General features: G+C 33.6%; 1 protein-coding gene across 3 annotated transcripts in view; it reads right to left on the bottom strand.

The window, feature by feature from the left end:
• Positions 1 to 1,713: 1,713 nt before the first annotated feature.
• Positions 1,714 to 21,838, bottom strand: part of CSMD3 (CUB and Sushi multiple domains 3) — a 587,056-nt gene continuing 566,931 nt past the window's right edge. For all 3 annotated transcript variants that reach the window (XM_053944919.1, XM_053944910.1, XM_053944900.1), the window contains 8 exons: positions 19,679 to 19,790; positions 18,266 to 18,445; positions 15,228 to 15,293; positions 13,011 to 13,169; positions 9,828 to 9,940; positions 7,816 to 7,903; positions 5,251 to 5,386; positions 1,714 to 3,894 (listed from right to left, as the gene is read on the bottom strand). In XM_053944919.1, the coding sequence (XP_053800894.1) occupies positions 3,735 to 3,894; positions 5,251 to 5,386; positions 7,816 to 7,903; positions 9,828 to 9,940; positions 13,011 to 13,169; positions 15,228 to 15,293; positions 18,266 to 18,445; positions 19,679 to 19,790 (1,014 nt within the window). In that variant the 3' untranslated portion in view covers positions 1,714 to 3,734. The remainder of the gene's footprint in view (positions 3,895 to 5,250; positions 5,387 to 7,815; positions 7,904 to 9,827; positions 9,941 to 13,010; positions 13,170 to 15,227; positions 15,294 to 18,265; positions 18,446 to 19,678; positions 19,791 to 21,838) is intronic.

A 21,838-nucleotide genomic window follows, 5' to 3' on the forward strand; every position in this document is an offset into this window, starting at 1 on the left:
AAGCCGTCTTCATATCAATGGCAGTTCTGTTTCACAAACTAAAGTAAAATATGAGAATTTAAGCTCAATTTTATGATGCTTCTGAGAAATTCTACTAGAACTGCTATTTTGGTGAGTGTAGTTGAAATTGTGTGGTTTCTGGATTCCTGTAACAAACTAGATCATGGTGAGATTTAATGGCACATACTGGACAAGATGGGTCTTGACATGCAAATAATGTAGAAATAAAAGGGTTCAATGTTATAGAAAATCTTAAAGAAAATTTTAATCCTTAGTCCATAATATTGTACAAGTTGTCTTAATCTTGAAAAAACTCACAGAGTTGCATGACAATTTCTGTTCATGCACATTTTCTCTGTGTACTCTCTTTGCTTGAATATGGCAGCCAAAGCGGTACCTTCTATAAAGCTACCTTCCCAAGAAAAAAAAAAAAAACAGTGAATAGATTGTGCTAACAACCTCCAATGAACCATCCAAAACTTGGAATTCCATCTGTCAGAATGAAAATTGACCACTTTACTACTAGAAAATCAAACACTTCACACATAAGTCAACCATGTCAGGAACTACAGGAATAAAAATCCACACCAAACAACAATCTCCCTCCACACTGCCCCCCCCAAAACAAAAACAAAACAAAACAAAACAAAAAAAAAAAAAATCCACAAACCAAACTAGCCAAACCTCAAATTCATTCAATTATGCATAGGGCATTTTCTATAACAATGAAGTCAATATAACTCTTGAAAAGTGCAAACTAGATATATTAGCTGAGCTAATTAACATAATTGTGGAACTAATTTGATATAAGTTTATTTACTTTTATATGTTGAAACATATAATGCATAAACAAGAATCTAAAAGCTTAACTTCATATTCTAGTTTGGCTACTGTGTAACAGGATTTTTTTTGTTTTGCAGAATGAGCCAATTTGCTCTAGAACACCACCTCCTCCCCCTCAAAAAAAAAAAAATCCTAATGCTTTTTACACTGAATCCATGCTTCTTTCTCTAATGTATTTAACAATACAATTTTCAGCAATTTCGTCATAGACCTGAATTGTCATTTTTAATTTATATAGAGCATCAAATTCACAAATTAATTTTAGACTATTCCCCCATGTCCCCACTTTACAACTAGCATTTCAGATCAGGATTTGCCATCCACTTTCCATGTTTGTAAGTGAAAGGGGTCATTAAAAGACAGTTTCAATATTATATTAATATAATTAACAGCCCTCCTTCCAGTTCAATGTCCTAAAAGAATCACTGGGGGTTCTTAATGCCAGAAAATATTGTATGCACTTGTACTGTCCTGCCCATTTCTGTGAAAAGGTAGCAAAATAATATACAAAGGCTGTCTACAATCTTGAGGGATGTTAAAGTTTTCTATATTACTTTTTGCTTTTAATTTTTTTCCTGCACTTTCCACTGGGTTGACAATGGTAGGCCTATTTTGTCTGTAAAACTGCTCCTTCAAGTAAAACCAAAAATTAATTTCAGAAAGTAAATAGCTTTAAACATTGTGCTCATCAATTATTTTTGAAAGTAATCTGAATCTTACAACTTCTCCTAAAATTTGCATAAAGATTCAGAAAAATTAACATTATTTTAAGACCCACAAAAATACCAAATTCGAATTCTTAATTTGGTTATTTTCTCATCTTCTTAACTTAAATAATTTTAAAGCTCATCTTCCAAAGAAGAGACATGGTTAAAAAAAGCAATTGTCCGGTTTTATTTTGTTTACATTGCACTGAAAATTTACATCATACTTTTACAAATCCTTTTTCATAAAAATATACTTCTTTACAAAAGTGTATGCATTAATATAAGAGGAGTAGCCAGTTGCAGAAGAAACATTTTAAACGATCTCAAATGTATTAACCTTAACATTAATGAATGAATAATAGTTATTGCAGTCATTTGAATAAACAAGAATAAATAACAACCAATGGTATAAAATATAAAACAGCATCCTTTTAGTAGAATACAGTTTGACAGAGTTGTATGAATATTCAAAACAAAGTGTTGTAAAATGATTTATAAGAAATTCATCAAATATCATAGAAATCCAAGCAGCAATCCTGGGTACAATGATTTTTGGTAGGCACTCTCTATTACGGTAATAAAAAGGTTATTTTCACAGAATTATGAATGTCTGAAAGGGACAATAACAGATAATTCACACTGGCTAACACACAGCATTTGTGAGTCATGCTATGAATGGAAGACAATGACCTACACCAAATAAATTACTGAGTTCCTGCTGAATAATCCTGATACGAAATAACTGTAAAACTAAAAACTGCATTTCCTTAAAAGTGATTCTGGAATGTCTAAAACTTGTATTTGAGGGCTGTGGACTCTGAATTGTCCCTAAAATGAATGGATTGTCCCCAATAAAATCATGGCTTTATATATATATTTTTTTTTTTTTCATTGCACTATGGTAATATATTCAATTTTAAATGAGCTGTAAGGATTTGCTTCCATAGAGTATGGGATATATAGATAAAATAGATGTGAAAACACAGTATTTCCAAATTATAACTTCCTGTTGCCTTGTAGATAGGATCCAAAGTTCATTGAAGTCTCTTAGAATTCATCAATTTCAATGGGATTGCATCATGCTTTGTGCACACATTATGTCAAAATGCTGAAGGAACCAACAGGTGGGATATGGTCTAGTTTTAAGTAACATGGAGTGAAAAATGGACTCCTAATTTTGATATAGGGATTTCATTATTAATATTACTGTAAACTGCACTTTTTAATAGGAAATATTAAATTATGTTTTAACTTTGAAACAAATGTAAGATGGTCACTCCTAAACATTCTTCAACATTAAAGGAACATAGTCACATACAAAACTCAATTCATATTAGATTTTTCATTGTAAAATTTGTCTAGATAGATGATTGACAAAAGAAATATATAAACATTACGATTTGTGGATATTGTTAATAGAAACAGAGAAAACGAGCTTGACTTGGAACATGAAAATGAAGCAAGATGTAAAGCAGGGAAGAAAATTCATTTTTTAAGGACATGAAATTTTAATTTTTTTTTCTGTGATATGAAAAGAGTAATTTATACTTGCTGATTTCTAAATACTACATCCTGGACTCAGAAGTTCAACTGTTCTGAAAAAAATAAAATTACTCAGAAATTCAACTGTTCTGAGAAAAATAAAATACTTAATTGTCTGAAAAAGGAAAATAGATACAAACTCATGAGAAAGATGTAACATATGACTGTTAAAGAGAAATCAGTGACCTATTGTCTCCTGTAAGTATAGCTCTTATTTTCTACCTATATCTTTTTTTTTTTTTAACCCAGTCTCTCTATTATAGTTTTTATAAAGCACAGAATACTGATAGTGGATGCTCCTCCAATATATGCAAATATGTTTTATGTTTTAGAATAACCTCCTTTTTTAAAAAAGCAAATAAACTGTGAGTAGCACTCATGGAGTGCAGCAAAATTTTTTAAAACTCTCCGTGGCATACACAAAGAAGAATTCTGATCCAGTTTATGAAAACCAAAATCAAAACAAATTAACTACAACCCAGACTTGCCTATCATCCTCAGGAAAAGGTGACCCACTAGATCCTGAAAAGTGTGCTTTAATTTTTTTTTCTCATTTCTTTTTTTTTTTTTTTTAAGCAGTGAACTGTGTGTGCACTGTGTTGTGTGTCAATTCCCAGACTTTGAAGACAAATCAGTACCACATTATACCATTGTGCAAACGGTGTTCAAGTTGGGGTCAAATCGTACTGCTTTTCCTTCCACTGACTTTGCATTTGTGTCATACATGGGGTTTTCAAAAGCAGCTTGTCCATTATTATTTTCATGTACAGAGCATCCTGTGTACTGTGTTTTAGGTGCAGTCCTGTAGAAGAAAGACAGAACATTTGAAACTGCATTTTTCCTTATAATGTTTTAAGAATCAGAACAGAGCTTAGCTCCCAATTACAATTACAGGAGCTAAATATGACATCTTGATTTTTTTACAATATTAATTAATTAATGTATTAATTAATATAATGTTAAGAATTAGTACTGTCTTTATCGATGTTTAAGGGCTTTATGATTCCTTGGAAATGGCGTTCACTTAGAAACTTAGTTAACAACCTTAGAAGAGGCTGTCCATTGTTATTGTATCTATTATCCAAGTTGTTATCCTTTCCACTTTGATAATCAGATAATAGAGTACAAGAAAATCTTGTAAAGACACAATAATTCCCCAGTCAGATGACTGAGCTTTCCTTTTTCCCTTTGGAGACTCAGCAATTTTACCAAGAATAAGTTTATAGCTGAAATGCCCTCTTTTTCACCAAATAGCTCAAAATACCAGAGTTCAAACCCTTCAAAGTGCTTGATCTATATTGCTATACAAAATGCATACTATATTGTAAGTCATCAATATAAAAAGCCAAGACAAGTGCTTACAGCATACAGCTAATAGCAAATACATAAAAAATTACATGGGCAATTTTTCATATGCTGGAGCAATTGAAAACAAGTAGTGCTAATTAAAAATGGTTTATAATAATGTTATCCTGTAACATGTATTACTAGTAGTATTGTCAGACTATCAGATGTAAATCACCATTTTAGCAGTTATTATGCAATGATTTGTCTTGGAATTAAAGGAATTAAGGTTTTTTTAGCTATTAAATGCTTTAAAGCTACTGGAGAAGCTTACTGCATCCAAATAATTAATAGTGGTCTCGGTAACATGAAAAAACCTGATGAATTTAGACTGATGAAACTGAAAAGGCCGGTGGCTATTTTAGTGAAATCTCTTAATGAGATAATGTATAATGGCATATATAGTTGTATGCAAATAAACTGGTCAGGCATTAAGATAAATTACTCAGGATATGATTCGATTCTGTCACATGAAGAAAAGAATAAAGGCGATTTATTGTAAATACACAAAAAATCTACCAATTGCATTATTCAGCATATGCCAATAATTTACAGCACCTATTTTATCATGAAGAGATAAATTTATAAGATTTTAAATAGGTAGGAATGAAAGTATAGCACTATGTAATAAACTCAAGTCTTAGTTATTATACCAGATATTAATAGACATAGGAAGAACTGTCTACATGCATATTTTGCAAAGCCTTTGCTGTTTTACAGAAAACTTTATTTACACTAGCAAAAACTGAAGACAAAAAAAAATCACCAACACTTAGAGGAATAGAGGAAGTCTGTATATATAATTTGTACCTACCTTTGTTTATAAAGATAAAAGCCAAAACCAGCAAATATAAGGGCAAAGAAAGGCACAAGGATAGCAATGGCCACTGAACTACTATTTGTACCATGTGGTTGATTAGAAGAATTTGAACCCTCAGACATGTTAAGACCTAAAAAAAAGAAGAAAAAACAATTAATATTGTATACATGTCTGTTATCAGCAGCACATACTACTCCATAATCTTTGGAATTCAATAACACCTTGTTACTGGGTCATTAACATATGTTCTGCTGCATACATACAGCTGTATGCTGAGGGAATTTGAGAATATACCATATTCTGATCAATATGTGGATACCACATATTGGCAGAACAGTACACCTATTCTGGTACAGTAAATATAGCATAATTCTGCATGGGATTCAACTTTTGTATGTAAGGAAAACACATTACTGTACTGCGATATGAAAAGTCAAATTTATAATAATGCATATGTTAGGTTGATTATATTACTGGTTTTATTTGTATATTTCAGTAATTAATAAATACTACATGTATAAAACCCAAACATACTATCAAGGAAAAGGTCAATCACCTGAAAAGACAAATTGAAAACTCATTGCTTCCTTAGGTGCTGCTATTGACACACAGAGTGAAAGAGATGGAAACAATTTTGAATAGTTAAAGCCAGATATTGATGAAAAAATAGAAATATAACCTCCTGTGTGGCTGAAGAATACATTATCTACACAGACAAGTTATACCTCTTTTAAATGTGAAGAAAGGTTATAACAATGGCCCAGACATTATAAAAAACATTTTTTACAGAAAAAGTGTTTGGGCATTGGTATGGGCTGGCCAAGGAAGTGGTGGAGTTACCGACCCTGAAGGTGATTAAAAACAGATGGGATGTGGCACTCAGTGTCATGGCTTAGTTGATAAGGTGATGCTAGATCATAGGTTGGACTTGATGGTCTCCAAGGTCTTTTCCAAACTAGTTGATTCTGTGATACTCTAATGCATCTTCAAAGTTAATTTTCGAGATTTTAACTTAATCATTTATGAATTGCTTAGGTCAAAATGTTTTCTGAATTTCTTGACTGTATAAGACAATATACAGAAATTTAAAAAAAACAAACGAAACACAAAAAAGGCCCCAAACAACCATCCATGGCTGAGACCTCAAACAACCAACCATGTAAGGAAAGTTGTGTGAGAATAACAGTCAAAAAATTTTATTTCAGAGAAGCTAATTTTGAGTTTGTGAGCATGAAATAATGAAGTAGTAAGCATGCTAAAAAAATCTGTTCAAAGATTGTGAATCTCTTTATAGTGATATTATTGATTATATTAGCTAGAATTAAACCTTGTATAGAATTTGACTCTTAATCATTCTTTTCCTCGAAGTTATGCACCAATAAAAATGACCTTCAATATATTATAAAAAGAATCTCAAACATATAATCCGAAAATTAAATGAAGAAATATAATTTTTGTAATAATCTATCAAAACAATTTGCCAAGGAAGTCTTGCATTTAATTTTTCCTAGATGACTTTAAAATATTTTAAAGAAGTTAATAAAAGGAAGTAATTTATTATCTTCATATAAAGAAAACATTTCTTGATAGAGACATTCCTAAAAATTCTGGCAAAGTAATTTGCATATGAAATCACAGTGAAAAACAAGATCAGTATATTTTACTGTGACTTAGAACTGTGAAAGAGAAAAATTTGACTTTAGATTCCTTCTTTCCATCACATTCAGGAATTAAAGGATTTCCTGATTTTACTGAAAGAAAATAAGAAGGAACTATACTTTGTGGCTGAAAGAATATAATTTTTCATCCACATATAGGAATTTTACCTGAAGGTAAGAACTTTATCTAAACAGTCATTATATTAGTAAAAAGGAAGTCCTCTTCTAACAGTATTTTCCCAACAGTATTTTATCATTTAAAATTCAGTATAAACTAAATTCAAATTCCCGTGTAAGAAATATCACAGTTCTTAAGACAACATTAGAAAAGAAATTAATTTCTTATCTTAAATAGCACAACAGAATGTTGTGAGCTCTGTTACTCTGTTACACCTGAGCTCTGTTACTAAAGCTCTCTTAGTATAGAAACAAGAAGTTAATTTTTATGACATAAACACTTACCAAGTAAGACTTGTTTTCTTCTTAAAAGTAATATAAGTATTTACCTGCAAATATTTAGCAGTTTCCCTCTTCTAACAAACGTTTAGGTGAAATGGTGTTTCAGCACCATAAGCGAGAAATCAGTTTATCAAAGCATTCTACAACATGGGTTTTCTAGATAGCTGTTAGGATATGAAACTAAATTCATTTTACACATAATTGGATATAAAAATTGCTCAAAATATTACAAATGAATATGAATACTAAGCAGTAGACTGCAAGTCATCTATAGCTCCTTCCAATTTAACCACCACTTAAATGACAGTTTAAAGATATTAATAGTTCAATATTCTATGAAACATCAATTCTGTAACATCTTGCAGATACCCTCATACTACTGGATACAAGAAAACTGAATATGGAACAAAGAACTAGCAAAGAATTTGAATTTTTTTAATACCTATTCTTTGAAGCCCAAATTGTCCATAATCTTTACCCTGGATGAATCCTTGAAAAACATATGTTGCTCCATCAGGTTCAGCAGAAACCTGTAAACAAAAAATACTTTGAATTAAATGAGGAAAACTTTGTTGCAAGTTGCATGTATCTATTTGATAGGGAGCTCTTCTATTCTATATACTAAAATGCTTGATGGTTGCTGTTATTCCCCATTATAAACACCCTCTTTTTCTAGGAAATTTATATATAAAGTTCAAAAGAAAACACAGGACTGTTATAGGCACAAATTAGGCATGGTGGGTTATGGTCACATATGACACCTTATACTACCTTTAACTGTATTTTTTTAAAACCACTAAGACCTAAAGTTTCTGGTAGTTCAAATGCCAGTATTATACTTCATAGTTTTCTGTTTTGTTTAGGAAGTAGATTGAAGAAGTTATATTGCATATAATCTTAAGGATGAAAGTATTGAGGTTTTAATTGCTAGTTTTAAACTAAATAAAATACCTCAAATTAATTGAAAGTTCTTTTGATTTTTCTCAGTGCCTGTCCCAAAGAGCCATGGACCAGAAGAATATTGAATAAGGTTTTGGTACAAGGGCAAAACATGCTAGTATAAACAAAAAGACTTGTGGGAGTGAGGGGATGGTTGTGATCCCATGATTATCTCTCTTATTACAGTAAGTACAGTCTAAAGTAGTGTACTGTATACAACTCGACAGATACTTGATTCTAAGAATAGTTATTAGGTTTAATTTCAGTGTTTTCTAGGTAGGTTCCTTCAAGCTTTTCCCTTAAGCTTCCCTTTCTCAAGACACAGTATGTCTCCAGCAGTGACCTGAAGTTATGTTTTCACTGAAGACCAGGTGCTTTTCTTAGGTGAATTTTTTATTTTGGGCTAAAGCAGGCCTCTTTGTGCTATTCCAAGACTCAAAGGAAAAAAGGTCAAGTAAGAGCAGTATGTAAATAGCATATGGAATGTAGGGAATATACTGTCTATTTTTGTATACTTAGAAGTCTGAAAGTAAATTCTTTGCTTTTGCTACCTCAGGAGAATGTTCGTGAAGCCTTAAGTTTGTACAAGCCAAGAGAGTTAAGCCTTTTTACTAGTTAATTTCTTGCTCAATAAGTTTAGTTTAGGGTTGTCATTGTGCACCTTTGAAAAAATAATTGTTCAACCACTGCCACTTGTTATAAAAATATAAATTTGTGTGTACAATTCAACGTACACATGGCATGTGCAAACATAGTGGTGTCCTTGTAGTGCTTAATCAATAGGTGAAACATAAGAAAACAGAAAAATTCCTTAAAAAGTCAGATGGTGTAGTAAGGATATATCAGTGTTTATCCTCATCCAAATAATTTTAGGCTCTTTGTTTTCTAAAAATTCTACTTTTGTCTCTATTTATTCTTGGAAGGCATTTCCTTTTCATGGTTTAATCACATCCCAGAAACCTGGGTTATTTAATCCTCTCCTTTACCTCTCTTCCTCTCAGTTATGTGTTCTCTTCTTCTCTGTTTTAAAGAATAAATTTGGATCCAGAACCCCAAGGGGCCTAATGCTAAATTGGGGTAATCTGTTTTGTTTTCCATGTACATGTGACAGTTCATCTTTTTCAAGGTATTTTTTAAAAAGCACCAAAAAGTAAAACATGTATCCTAATATAATGATCAGAATTGTTATTGTATCAATAGAATATAATATTATCATACAATGGGTTTATGTTTAATTATTATAAAAATTCTAAATATATTGGAATAAAGAGACCTACGAGAAAGGCTTCTGTACTAACACGCATTATAATTTTGCCTACACTCTCTGACTTTTCCCATATTTTCCCTTGGACTGGTCTCCTGCATTTTTCAAGAAAATTTTCATGCAATTTAATGAATCAGCCCTGCTAAAAAGATTCCATTTGATATGTCTAAGGATTTTTTGGATATAAAAGCCAGCATGATTTCAATCGTACAAAAAAAAAATTCTCTCTTTTGTAGCAGAAATATACTCACAAAACCATCCATAGCCCATTTTTCCTCTTTCAACTTGCTTGCAGATGTATGGGAGGGTGCTTTAATGAGATATATGTGGAGCATTAACCGAGCTTCCTGGCTTTTATACACTCCTGTAGAATATAGTTTTAAAAATTCATATTTGTGTTGACCAGAAAAATAATGTCATCTTTGAGAATAAACACTTCATCTCTTGTCCTTAAGAGGAAAAGCAGGAAGAATAGGTACCAATTTTCAACATTGTTTGTTTAAAAAGATGCACTCTATTTTGAAATTATTTCAATCATCGTAAGATTTCCATAGAAACAGATTTTAGCTTAGCCTGTTGAGAAGAGACAAGGGAAACTCCATACACACAGCTGCTACTTCAAGCCTTAGGCAGAACATTGACAGCAATCTGATTTGAAATTGAAAATATTGTTCTGAATCAGGAAGTGTATTTAAACCTCACATCCTTACTTTCAATATATATAATTTAGTCATTACTTAGAAAATGTGATAATAGGAACATCCACACACAAATTTGACTCCAAAAGCTGCTGCTAAATTTAAAAAACATTAATTTGAAAATATTTTTTTACAATTGGATTGTTCTTCATGAGTGAGGATAGTCAGTTACAAACCAGTTTCTTCCATATAATGAGAAGACTTGTATGCAACCTTATTTACTTTGTAGACATAATTATTGACTCATTCTTGTTCCTGAAGAATAATTATTTAGAGCTCAAATATTATTACTTGTTAATTTGGAAATGAAAATAAAATACCACAATATGTTTAGTGATTTCGTCTTCCATTCCTAATTCATGTCTCTTGTGTACATGCCTAAATTGAAAAAAACAGAATTCTTCTCCACATTAAGGACTGGTAATTGCCCTATAGGAGGTATCATTACATATAAATAATCTCTGAGCTAATGAGAAGACTTACTTTCATGTAAACATGCACTGAGCTCAGATGAATGAGCCTTGGCAAGATGTGTTTATTCTATGTATAATTACAGCAAGCACAGGTGTCAAAACAAAAAGAAGTAAAGATAGATGCATCAAATGATGGAATGCAAAACAGTAAATTATGGAGGAAGAGGGAACTACTTTTCATTTGAGAAAACTATAAACTGAGTATAGGTGAATTCAGCTTCCTAGCATGTAAATGTATTTTTTGATCCATCCCTACTTTCCTGGCCCTAATATACCCTTTCAGTATACAAGATCTCAGTGTTCTATTTTTAGAGCAGGGAAATAAAAAATATTAATTACTTGACATGTGCATTAATATTAAAATATTAAAAATATTAATTACTTGATGACATGTGTAATGCCTATACATAGAGTGGAAAAGGGCATTTGGAATCACATTTGTGTCTAGTTGAAAGGAACTTTTATTTGGAGGAAAAGTGTTTTGAGTGAGAAAATACAGTGGTTTACTTTTCTAATTCTAAAAATACAAAATGCTACATCTGTTGTTCCTAATATCATCAGAGAAACTAAATGGATGAAATTAATACAACAGAGAAAATTCACACACAGACAAGACAAACATAGTTATCAGTCAGAAAACATTCAGTCCACTCTCAAGCATGATTCTTCAAAGGACACCTACAAAATAATTGAAAAGACAAACCTAGTGATAAAAATTCACCATTCTACTCAACTCAGAAGAAACACAGATTCTGAGGCTCATTAGATCCTTCCTGTAGACCACCCCTCTCAGCAACCAGGAGATCAGGCCCAGCCAAATAGGCTTTTGAAAGGCACATCTTGCTTGACTGCTCTGGGCTCCTTCCATTATAAGGTGACTCAGTAGATGAAAGAAAAGCTATGTATGTCATCTCACTGAACTTTAGTAAAATCTTTGACACCATTTCCAACAGAATCCTCCTGGAGAAACTGACTGTTCATGGGTTGGACAGGTGGACTCTTCACTGAGGAACAAGCTGACAGGCTGGATGAGCTCAGAGATATGTGTTGATTTGTGTTACATTTAGTTAGTGGCCAGTCACAACCGGTGTTCCACAGAGCTCAGTGCTGTGGCTGGTCCTGTCTAATATCTTTATCAACAATCTGGATAACTGACAATCTCAGTCAGTTGCAGATGACACCAAGCTGGGCAGGAATGTTGATGTGCTGGAGGGTAGGAAGGCTCTGCAGAAGGATGTGGACAGTTTGGATCAGTGGGCCTGCACCTGGGTCACATCAACCCCAGGCAACCCTACAGGCTTGGTAGGCCCTGATCCTTCAGTGTGCTCAGGTGGCCAAGAAGGCCAACGGCATCCTGCCTTGTATAATAAATAGGGTGGTCAGCAGCACCAGGGCAGTAATCCTGCCCCTGTATCTGGCATTTGTGAGGCCACACCTTAAACCCTGCATTCAGTTTTGGGCCCCTCATTACAAGAGAAACATGGAAGTGCTGGAGCATGTCTAGAGAAGGGCAATGGAACTGGAGAAGGGTCTGGAGCACAAGTCTTACAAGGAGAGTCTGAGGAAATTTGGGTTGTTTAGTCTGGAAGAAAAGGAGATTGAAGGGAGACTACATGCTCTCTTCAACTACATGGAAAGAAGTTGAAGCAAGGTGCATTCTGGTGCTTTTCCCAAGCAGCGAGTGGTTGGATGAAAGGAAATGGCTTCAAGTTGTGCCAGCAGAAGTTTAGATTGGATCTTATGAAAAAATACATCACTGAAAGGGTTGTCTGGCATTGGAACAGGCTGTCCAGGGAAGTGGTGGAGTCACCGTCCCTGGAGGTATTTAAAAGATGTGTACATGTGGCACTTCAGAGACATGGTTCAGTAGTGGATTTGGCAGTATTAGGTTAACTTGGTTATCTTAGAAATCTTTTTTAGACCTAAACAATTCTAGGATTCTAACTTTTTTTTCTTTCTTAGAAAATCTAGTAAGTGTCAGCTCTAGCTCTTTCCATGTTCATTAGGTATTTCTGACTTTCTAGGTCAACATATATCAACCTCATATTTATTATTAGTCATTAGGCTACTGTGGGGAAATTTTGTAATTAAGAAGTAATAAAATCTCATGAACAGTACATGAAGTTTATTTAAAATGTTTAAAAGAGAAACATGATAATTAATATGATTCTTTCACTCCTTATTGACTATTAACTCCAGATATAGTAAAAGCTCAAAAAAATAAAATAAAATAAAAGGAAATTTAGTTTTTCTTAGCTCATACCTGATAGCAGCAATTCCATATTGCTGTTTGTAAGTGTTGCATTTACTCTTCCTGAAGTTGCATTGAAGCTGGTGACTGTCAAAGTCATGGGTTGCTTCTTGCTTTTGTAATTATAAGATCCTTTCCATATATAATTTTGGGCAAATACGTCATCAGGAACTATACAGATGAAAACATATTTCAATACATTTTGTGATATTTAGTACTTAAAGAGTCAAATAACCAACAAAAGATATGATAAATAATAGCATTTTCTTTCCTTTACTCTTTATAAATCTACTAGACATAATCTTCAGATATAAAACATAGAAACCTGGCATAAGCTTTTATGAAAGAAATGTATTTGCACTGAAGAACACCACCACAACTACACCTTCATCTGCCTTTGTCCTGAAATGTGGATGTGTCCCAGCATTAACCCAGTTTCAGAAATTCTAAAAGCTTTAGCCAGAAGAGCATACTCCACTCACTGTAGAATCTTTTCTGTGCCATCATAGACAGCTAGTGGCATATGGCTAGCATGAAATTTTGCAGAAATTATTATCTAGATATCAAAAATTTTCAGAAGCAATTTCTTTAAATGACATAAATTATTATAATAATTTTCTTTATTAACTAGTCAACTTTTCTAATAAAAAATATATACGTTTTGTCTTGTCTTCAAATGTTTAAAAACATTATAAGTTTTACCAGGAGAAAAAAATTAATTCTCTAATTTAAAATTTAAAACAGATCATAGTCTGCCAGGGGAAAAATATGCTAGATTTATACCCTCACATTTAATACTTATCATTAGTGAACTGAAAAATTATTAACTTAAATAATGCTATTTCAGCAAGAAAATAACCCCACCAAAACAACAAAAAGCTACCTGTGATATAAAAAGTAATACATGCAAATCTTTAAAATCTTAACATGAGATACCTTTCAAACATTTAAATTAAAAGTGATTTAGGATGGGCTAACTACATTTTCCAAAGTAATGTACCAGAGTTATCCCTTTAAGAATCACTATTCAAAATCAGCACTTCCACATTATTTGAAGTGCTTCACACTGGACCTAAAGCATTGTGTTCATGCGTGCATTAGCATCTCATGTCAGATAAGTAGAGAAGAATATTTGCCCTTTTCTCTCTCAGGATACTCCTAAATCCAAGACTGGGGCACACTGGAATACCCACAGTTTTCCTTCATCATTTATTTTATGCAATACAAAGACAGGTCTTCTCCATGAAGGGTAAAGGATCTTTCCTAGTTTTTTTGTCTCTGTACATGTATGTATATTTGTATATGTTTCTTGAAAAAACATGTAGATACTGGACCTGTAAGCAAGGTGGAAATGCTCTGATGCTGTTGATTTGTAGTCTGCCTGGAATATATTTTCCTATTTTTAGGAAAACTTATCTTTATGTGCTATATTGGCAGTTAACTGGGATTGCACAAAATGAATGAAAATTTTCTGAATTAAAAACTTGATGTCTACCATTCTGCAGAACATCATTGAAAAACACTGTTTTGAATTAGTACACAAAATGTTAAAAAAAAGCCCCAAATCTCCATATACTAAAGTACTACTTTTGAATCTTATTCATTATCAGTGGAAATTCAATCGGTTTATTATAGCCAAAGGCTTATTTTAATTAAGAAGACTGCTCCTTTCAAAAAATCTCTTCAGTGGACAGAGAGTTTGTCTTGTCGGGACATCCAAATATGGTCTTCAGCAAGTCTGTTAAAACTGGAGATTTGAGCCAGAATTGGAGAGATTACCTTGTCTCAGTTAAAATTAGCTTTTTCTTCTAAAGGCTAAATTCAAGGCTAATACTAAGTATTTAAGTAAAGCAATTTAAAATAGAGATATGTAAAAAAAGTGCAGGACTGAAGAAAACTGCAAAACATCTTTAAATTATTTCAAGGTGAGTAGTACAGCTTCTAAATAGGTAAATTGCATAGAATCTTACACAGAACCCAGTGTTTTCAGTGAAACCAGTAAAACTCTCATTACATAACAGAAATTATATATAGATATAAATTTCACCATATGATAGATGAACTTCAAAATTAGGGAATAATTAAATTATCTTTTCCCCCTTTTTAATCCAGTGCTTCATCTAATGTCCTTTACACATTCTAAACCACACAGTGCAATCTCACTAAACTGATCCTCACTGTTTTTTCTACAGAAATGGTTTATAGCTATACAAACCTTAGAGTACTTACCACTTAGTTTGGGACTTGGTGTTCCCAACGCTGGTCTGGGATCCTTCACTAATATTTTAGAACCAGCTGTTAAAAAGAACAAAAGATATAAAGATAAATCAGTAGCAAGATGTTACTCAGAAACAATAAAAATAATTTCCATAATGGAATTTATTTGTTTAAAAGCATATAGGATGATGTTTAAAACTCAAACATGAGTGAGATTTCAGTTGGTATCAAACCTTAGTATCACAGGAGCACTGGCACACAAATTTCTTCTGTTCCCCCATATCCTCCTAAATCAGGCACCTGGATGCTATTAAGTCATTTGCAGCTGTCAAACAGTGCAAGGTTTCACTTCAGAATCCATGTTTCAGAATTTACAGTCCTGGACCATGCACCTAATATGTGAGATGCCTTCTAATATAGCATTGAATCCTGGCTATGTCACTTGGATTAGGAACAGTGAATAGTGCATTGACTGCAATGTAAGACCAAAAAGTGAAGACTTAACAGTGAAGACATAACAAAAGGAGCTTGAAATAATTTCTCTCCAGGACTTAACTATCTTCAACAGTACTGAGTGAGACATCTTGTGTTCAAGACTGAAAACCCATAAGTAATGCTTTAATCTCTTAATATTGAAGGAGCAGGTCCCTGATTCTTTAAAGGATAACAACAGAAAGAAAGAAACTAAAGAGACTCTCCAGAGTATCTCCAACTGCTCAGATGATATGAGAACTGGAAGTTGGAGAATATAATTTCTTCTCTGCTTAGAGCAGAAACTCTCCCACCACTGAAGATGATGAACTAAATGCACTAGGACTGTATAATTTCCTGGAGATTAAGCTATTTTTTTAACTAATTTGGATTCATTGGAAGATAAAGAAGACAAATAATTCTGCCTCCTAATGTAAAATATTCTCATGTAGCAGTAGAGTCAATTCCCTGCTCCAACTGTGATTTCAATGTTTTGTATTTTGGGTCTTGGCCTTGAATCCAAGCCTTTTCTCTTCTATCCATGTTCTTAAAAAATACACAAGAAAAGAAACTACCTTGCCGTAAAACTGAGTATTTTTCTGCATAAAATGGAAAATTTTGCAAGGAAGACTGAGAATATTTTTATTGAGAATAAATTTTAGCTTTTTTAAAAGGTATTTTCTTGTCATGTATGTTAAAACTGTGAAGAAGCAAAGGCAGGGGTTGAAATGCAACCTAAGGTTCTCATGGACTGTTACTACTGATTGATTAATCTCTATTTCCTCTCTTGTTTTGAAAGAAACTTACTAAGCTTCACTGTACATTGTTGACCTGGAGGGCATGGTTAAACAGTGTATGCTTTCTGACTACATTAAGTTCATGTTAGAAATATCTGGATCACACTTTCCAGCTGGGCTTTAGCATAAAAAGATGATGAGTCAATTTGCTTTGTCAAATTGAAAAATTTCTAGTCAAGTCCACAACTGAAATTTGAAATATAAAATAAAACTTAAATACTAATGTTAGACACAAATCCAAAACTAAAACTAGTTAACTATGAAGTTTAAGTTTCTAGGTCCAGATACTTGAGTTGGACTCTTAAGATTTCAATTTTGTATTTAAAGCATCAAATTCTACTTTTATTCCCCTACACATCCCTGTAGAGCTCTCAGCTCTAAACATTTTATTCCTTTTCATATATTTCCAAGTTATTTTTGTGAAGTTCACAATAAGAAGTGAACAACTTCTTCTAACAGCAGCAGCAGAAAATTCTTGAATCAAAATACAATCTAGGAATCACATTTAGCCTGCCATAATACTTTCCAACTACTGAACAAGTCATAAGCTTCCTGGCTGCTAGCTTTCTAGCACTTTCCCAAAGCTCTGCTTTATTCTCCCCCAGCACTTGCCTGGCATGCAATTCCAGGACACCTGTTTTTTAGTAATACAAACTATTCATTTCCTATTTCCCTTCCAAGCAGCAGTGTTTTGCTACAAAGCCTCTGAATGCCTCTGCAAGAGCCCTGGGGATAGCCACATCTGAAACATTAGGTAACAGTAATCTGAAAAGGCCTTTAATTATTCAGGAAATAAAATTCTAAACAGTTCCTACAGTTGAGTATATTCTTTATCTCACATGAAAGCCTCCTTGCTCACCATGACTTGGCTATGGTGTTTTCCATGTCCTATCATGACAAAGTGGGTAGTAAAAATTAGAAACAAAGGTGAGAACAGCAAGGACAAAGTAGATACATTTTATTTTCTAGTAGTATACAGTTCCTTACATAAAATTATAAAATAATAAGTAACTCTGGATTAATTTCACACAGTGATTCAGACATCTTGGACTTTAGGCATCTTTCTCAAAAATTACTAAAAATCATTCAATCATTTAGGTTGGAAAAGACCTCTACGATCTCAGAGTTCAATAGCTAACCTAACACTACCAAGTCCTCCGCTACATTATAATTCTAAATGCCACATCTACACATCTACCTCCATCACTTTCCTGGGCAGCCTGTTCCAATGCTTGATAATTCTTCCTAATTTTTCCTAAAAATTTCTCATAATGTCCAACCTAAGCCTCACCTGGCACAGCTTTAGGCCATTTCCTCTCATCACTTGTTAACTTGAAGAAGAGACCAACATTCACCTTGCTACAACCTGTTTTCAGGTACTTACAGAAAGCAATAAGGTCTCCCCTCAGAATCCTTTTCTCCAGGATAAAGACCCTCAGCTTCCCCAGCCTCTCCTCATAAGCCTTCTGCTGCAAACCTTTCACCAGCTTCATTCCTCTTCTTTGGGAACAGTCCAGTACCTCAATATCTTTTTTGGAGTGAAGGGTCCAAAACTGCACACACTATTCAAGGTGTGGTCTCACCAGTGCCAAGTACTGAGTGACCACTAAGCAGGTCAGTTTGTTATAGAAAAAGATTTGATTCATCAAGCAGGACCTGCCTTTCATAAAAACATGCTGACCGGGCCAAATCAAATTGCTGGTGTGCATGTGCCAACTGCAAGTAAAGAAAACTACTGAAACATGACAGATGGCAGATGCAGTGGGAAACAGAAGATCTTACCTTCACAAACTGGAACCTTCCCAGTCCATGTGCCATCAGACCTACAGGCTCTGTGCTCTGATCCTCCTGCCAAGAAGAAGCCTGGCTGACAAGTGTAAATCAATGTATAACCAAGTGACGGAAGATCCATTCCTGCAACATTAGCATGACTTGGTGTTTCTGGTTGTTTACAGCTGTGAGCTACAAAGAAAAGATAAAATATCCTTCTGTCAAAATGGTGAAACTATTTCTGAAAAGATAATATATGCCCATTCTGACAGGTAACTAGCAAAGTAAAAAAGTCAGTAGAAATTACATATTAATATATTTTAATTCACATTATAAATTACTATATAGTCTATAAAATATCACCACGAGTCAGTAAATACACTCTTAAACATGGACCTTCCAATTCCAAGGGACCAAGAACAGACTGAAATGCACTTACATGAGCAAAATTAATTGTCTGCATATGAGAACAGAAAGAGCACACACCATACCAGACTTAAAAGCAATCATGTCTTGTGACTTACACCACTTATGATATCTATGTAGCATTCTAAAAGACTAAGTAAATGGTCAGTTGGAAAACACTGTGAAAGGTGAAGGAGAAATTTAAGGTGAGCTGGAAATATCAGAAAAATTAAGTTACCATTTCTAATGTCATATGAAGGGTCTTATATATTTAACAATCACCACAATGTGAGATTTATGCATTATCTCAAAGGCATCGTTCATACCTCCAAGAGCAGAGTTCACCTTTCAACACACTAAGCTACTGATTTGCTGTTTGCTTAAGATTAATGCTAGCACCAGCTGAAATAATAGTAATGCTGTTTCCTTCTGTGGGTATGTTCTCCATTCACCGAAGTGATTCTATAGGGTCAGACCTTACAAGGTAAGACTATTTCCAGAAAAAATACAGCTGATTAGCTGAACTAGAAAGTTTATCCATGATCTTATGTCTTCAGTAAATTATCATTATTTAACAAAGTGTAAAAGATCTATGAAATGAAGGGCTGCTGTCTATACTCAAAGAAGATTCTCTCTATTTCAGATTCAAAAATTTCAAATTGCAAACACTTTTTTCTGATCTTAAAATACTGTGACTCCTTGAGTGGGAAACAGTTCAAACTCTTTACTAGAACTGATTTTAATTATATGCTTTCCTATGTATTTTAGAATAGGGTCTTCTGATATGTCCTATTCTCACCATCTCCTCTCTGAGTTGGAAGGGTTGCACCCTCTTTTTTTTTACAGTTCTACTGTTATACAAAAATTCACTCAGAATCATATTTCTAGCTGCTGTAAGCTAGTAATGCAGATTTCTGTTAACTTTCAGTTAATAAATTCATATAGATTATGACAATATTACTGCAGCTAAATAATCTAGATTAAAAAATTGAGGAAGGAAAAAAATTTATAATTTCTTACGTATACATTCTGGCTGGATGCCACTCCATGTAAGATCAGGAAGGCAAGTTCGTGTTGTTGAACCATGGAGCAGGTGTCCTTTTTTACACTGAAACTGAACAACATTTCCCACCTGTTGAAAAGTAGAAAACACAGTAATATTGTTATGAGCAACTATCAAGCTGGGATTTTTTTTCCTAAATTTGATCACTCCTTCACATAATACAGACTTGATAAGTTGTGATTCCCTTTCTCTGGAAAGTAAATTAATTTTAGAGAACAATTTGATATGAAATAAAAAATTGCTTCATTCTCAGTAGAATTACTCTCCCCCCAAAATTAGATCTGTCATGGAAGAAAATCGAATACTCATCCTCTGTGGTCTCTCTAGTGTGTTGCTTTGGGCCTGGAACAGTTGATGAACTGTGAGTATGGAAACAAAGCTTATGGTGCCTTCCCCACTCTGGGCCAAAGGAGAGCCAGGTGGGCAAAATTGCCACAAACAAGGGAAGTCTCAGAACTGAAATGAGTATTAGATTCTGCTGGTCTTTTGCTGAACTAGATCCCCCTTTGGGGAATGCTGGATATATTCACACGTTATAATGAGAAATATTTGATTAGAGTAGAAGGGACTGGTCAACAACACCGTCTCATGCTTCAGAATGTTCCTATGATATTTTAATTTTGTTTTTTGATGAGAGGAGGTAAAGAATAACAGCTCTTCATACCACTTTGATAATAGAAACTGGAACACAAATACATTACAATTTACAATAGTAATTCATCTGAGATTAGTTTTTAATTATTATCCTTATTATGGGTTGCATAAAAGGGAAAATAGAATTCTTACAGTTTCTGCACAAACATAAAATGGAATAACTTGTTCAGCATGTTCAGTCATGGTGACATTGATGAAAATGCAAATAATTCTTAGTTTCCATCAAAAGCAAGGAAATTAGATTAGAAGTACATCATTCAGAAAGTATTGTATTACATAGTGTGAGTGCTTAACTCAAATATTAAGGTGCATAGATCATATCTACTGTTCTGCAGTGACCTGTATTAATATATTTATCAAGTCATGTTTAAACAAGAAGTTGAAAACGTTAAACTATCTGTGACGGTACATTTATAATTCTGGTTTGGGTATGATTTTTTTATTCTTTTGCTTACATGTGTAACACTTGTTTCAGACTGATGCTCAAAGGTAAAATGTGGATTATTTCTTGATAGTTTAGTACTGGGAAACAGCATTTCACTGCTACAAGTATTCATTTGAAATTTTATAGTACTATTCCATTTCAGCTCAAGTTTCTCATCAGAATGAAATTTAATAATAAAAAAACTCATGAACTACAGATAGTAGCTCATCAACACAGGATGTGATTTAAAATTAATCTTTCTTTATTTTGCTCTTTTCTGTGTTCACTGGACTATGTAATTACTTTTAAAAGATTTGAAGGAAATACACTAAATCACTTGCATGATTAAGCAAAAAGCAGTAACGTATGACAAGTTTTAGAAATTGCACCAAGTAGCTATAGAAGCTTTTTTTTTTTTATTTCATGGTAAAGATCTTAGTTAAAATAATCACCATCAATATATTACTTTTGAAAAGTACTAGCCTTAAGAAAGATGTGTTCATATGACTACATCAGTGGACAAGGGAAGCACTACAGATACCATTTTTCTGTACTTCTGTAAAGCCTTTCACAAGAATCCCCCAAAACATCCTTCTCTCTAAATTGGACAAAGATTGATTAGATCAGTGGACTGTTAGATGGATAAGAAAGTGATGGGACAGTCACATCCAGAGGGTAGTGGTCAATGTCTCAGAACCCCAGTGGACATCAATGACACATGGTGTCACTCAGGGTTCAGTATTGGAACCAGTGTTATTTAATATCTTCCTTAACAGCCCAGGGGAAGGGATTGAGTGCACTCTCAGCAAATTCACAAAAGACACCAAGCTGAGTGGTGTGTGTGACACATTTGAAGGATGAGATCCATCCAGAGGGATGTAGTAAGCTTGCTACAGAGGGACCTGGGCAAGCTTGAGAAGTGGCCCATGAGAACATCCTGAGGTTTAGTAAGACTAAGTTCAAGGTGCTGCACTACACCTTATAGCAGGGGTGTGCTGGGATATGAACAGATCAAGAGCAGCTCTGCTGAGAAGGGGGT

This window comes from Vidua chalybeata, chromosome 1, assembly GCF_026979565.1.
Source record: "Vidua chalybeata isolate OUT-0048 chromosome 1, bVidCha1 merged haplotype, whole genome shotgun sequence".
Classification (NCBI taxonomy): domain Eukaryota; kingdom Metazoa; phylum Chordata; class Aves; order Passeriformes; family Viduidae; genus Vidua; species Vidua chalybeata.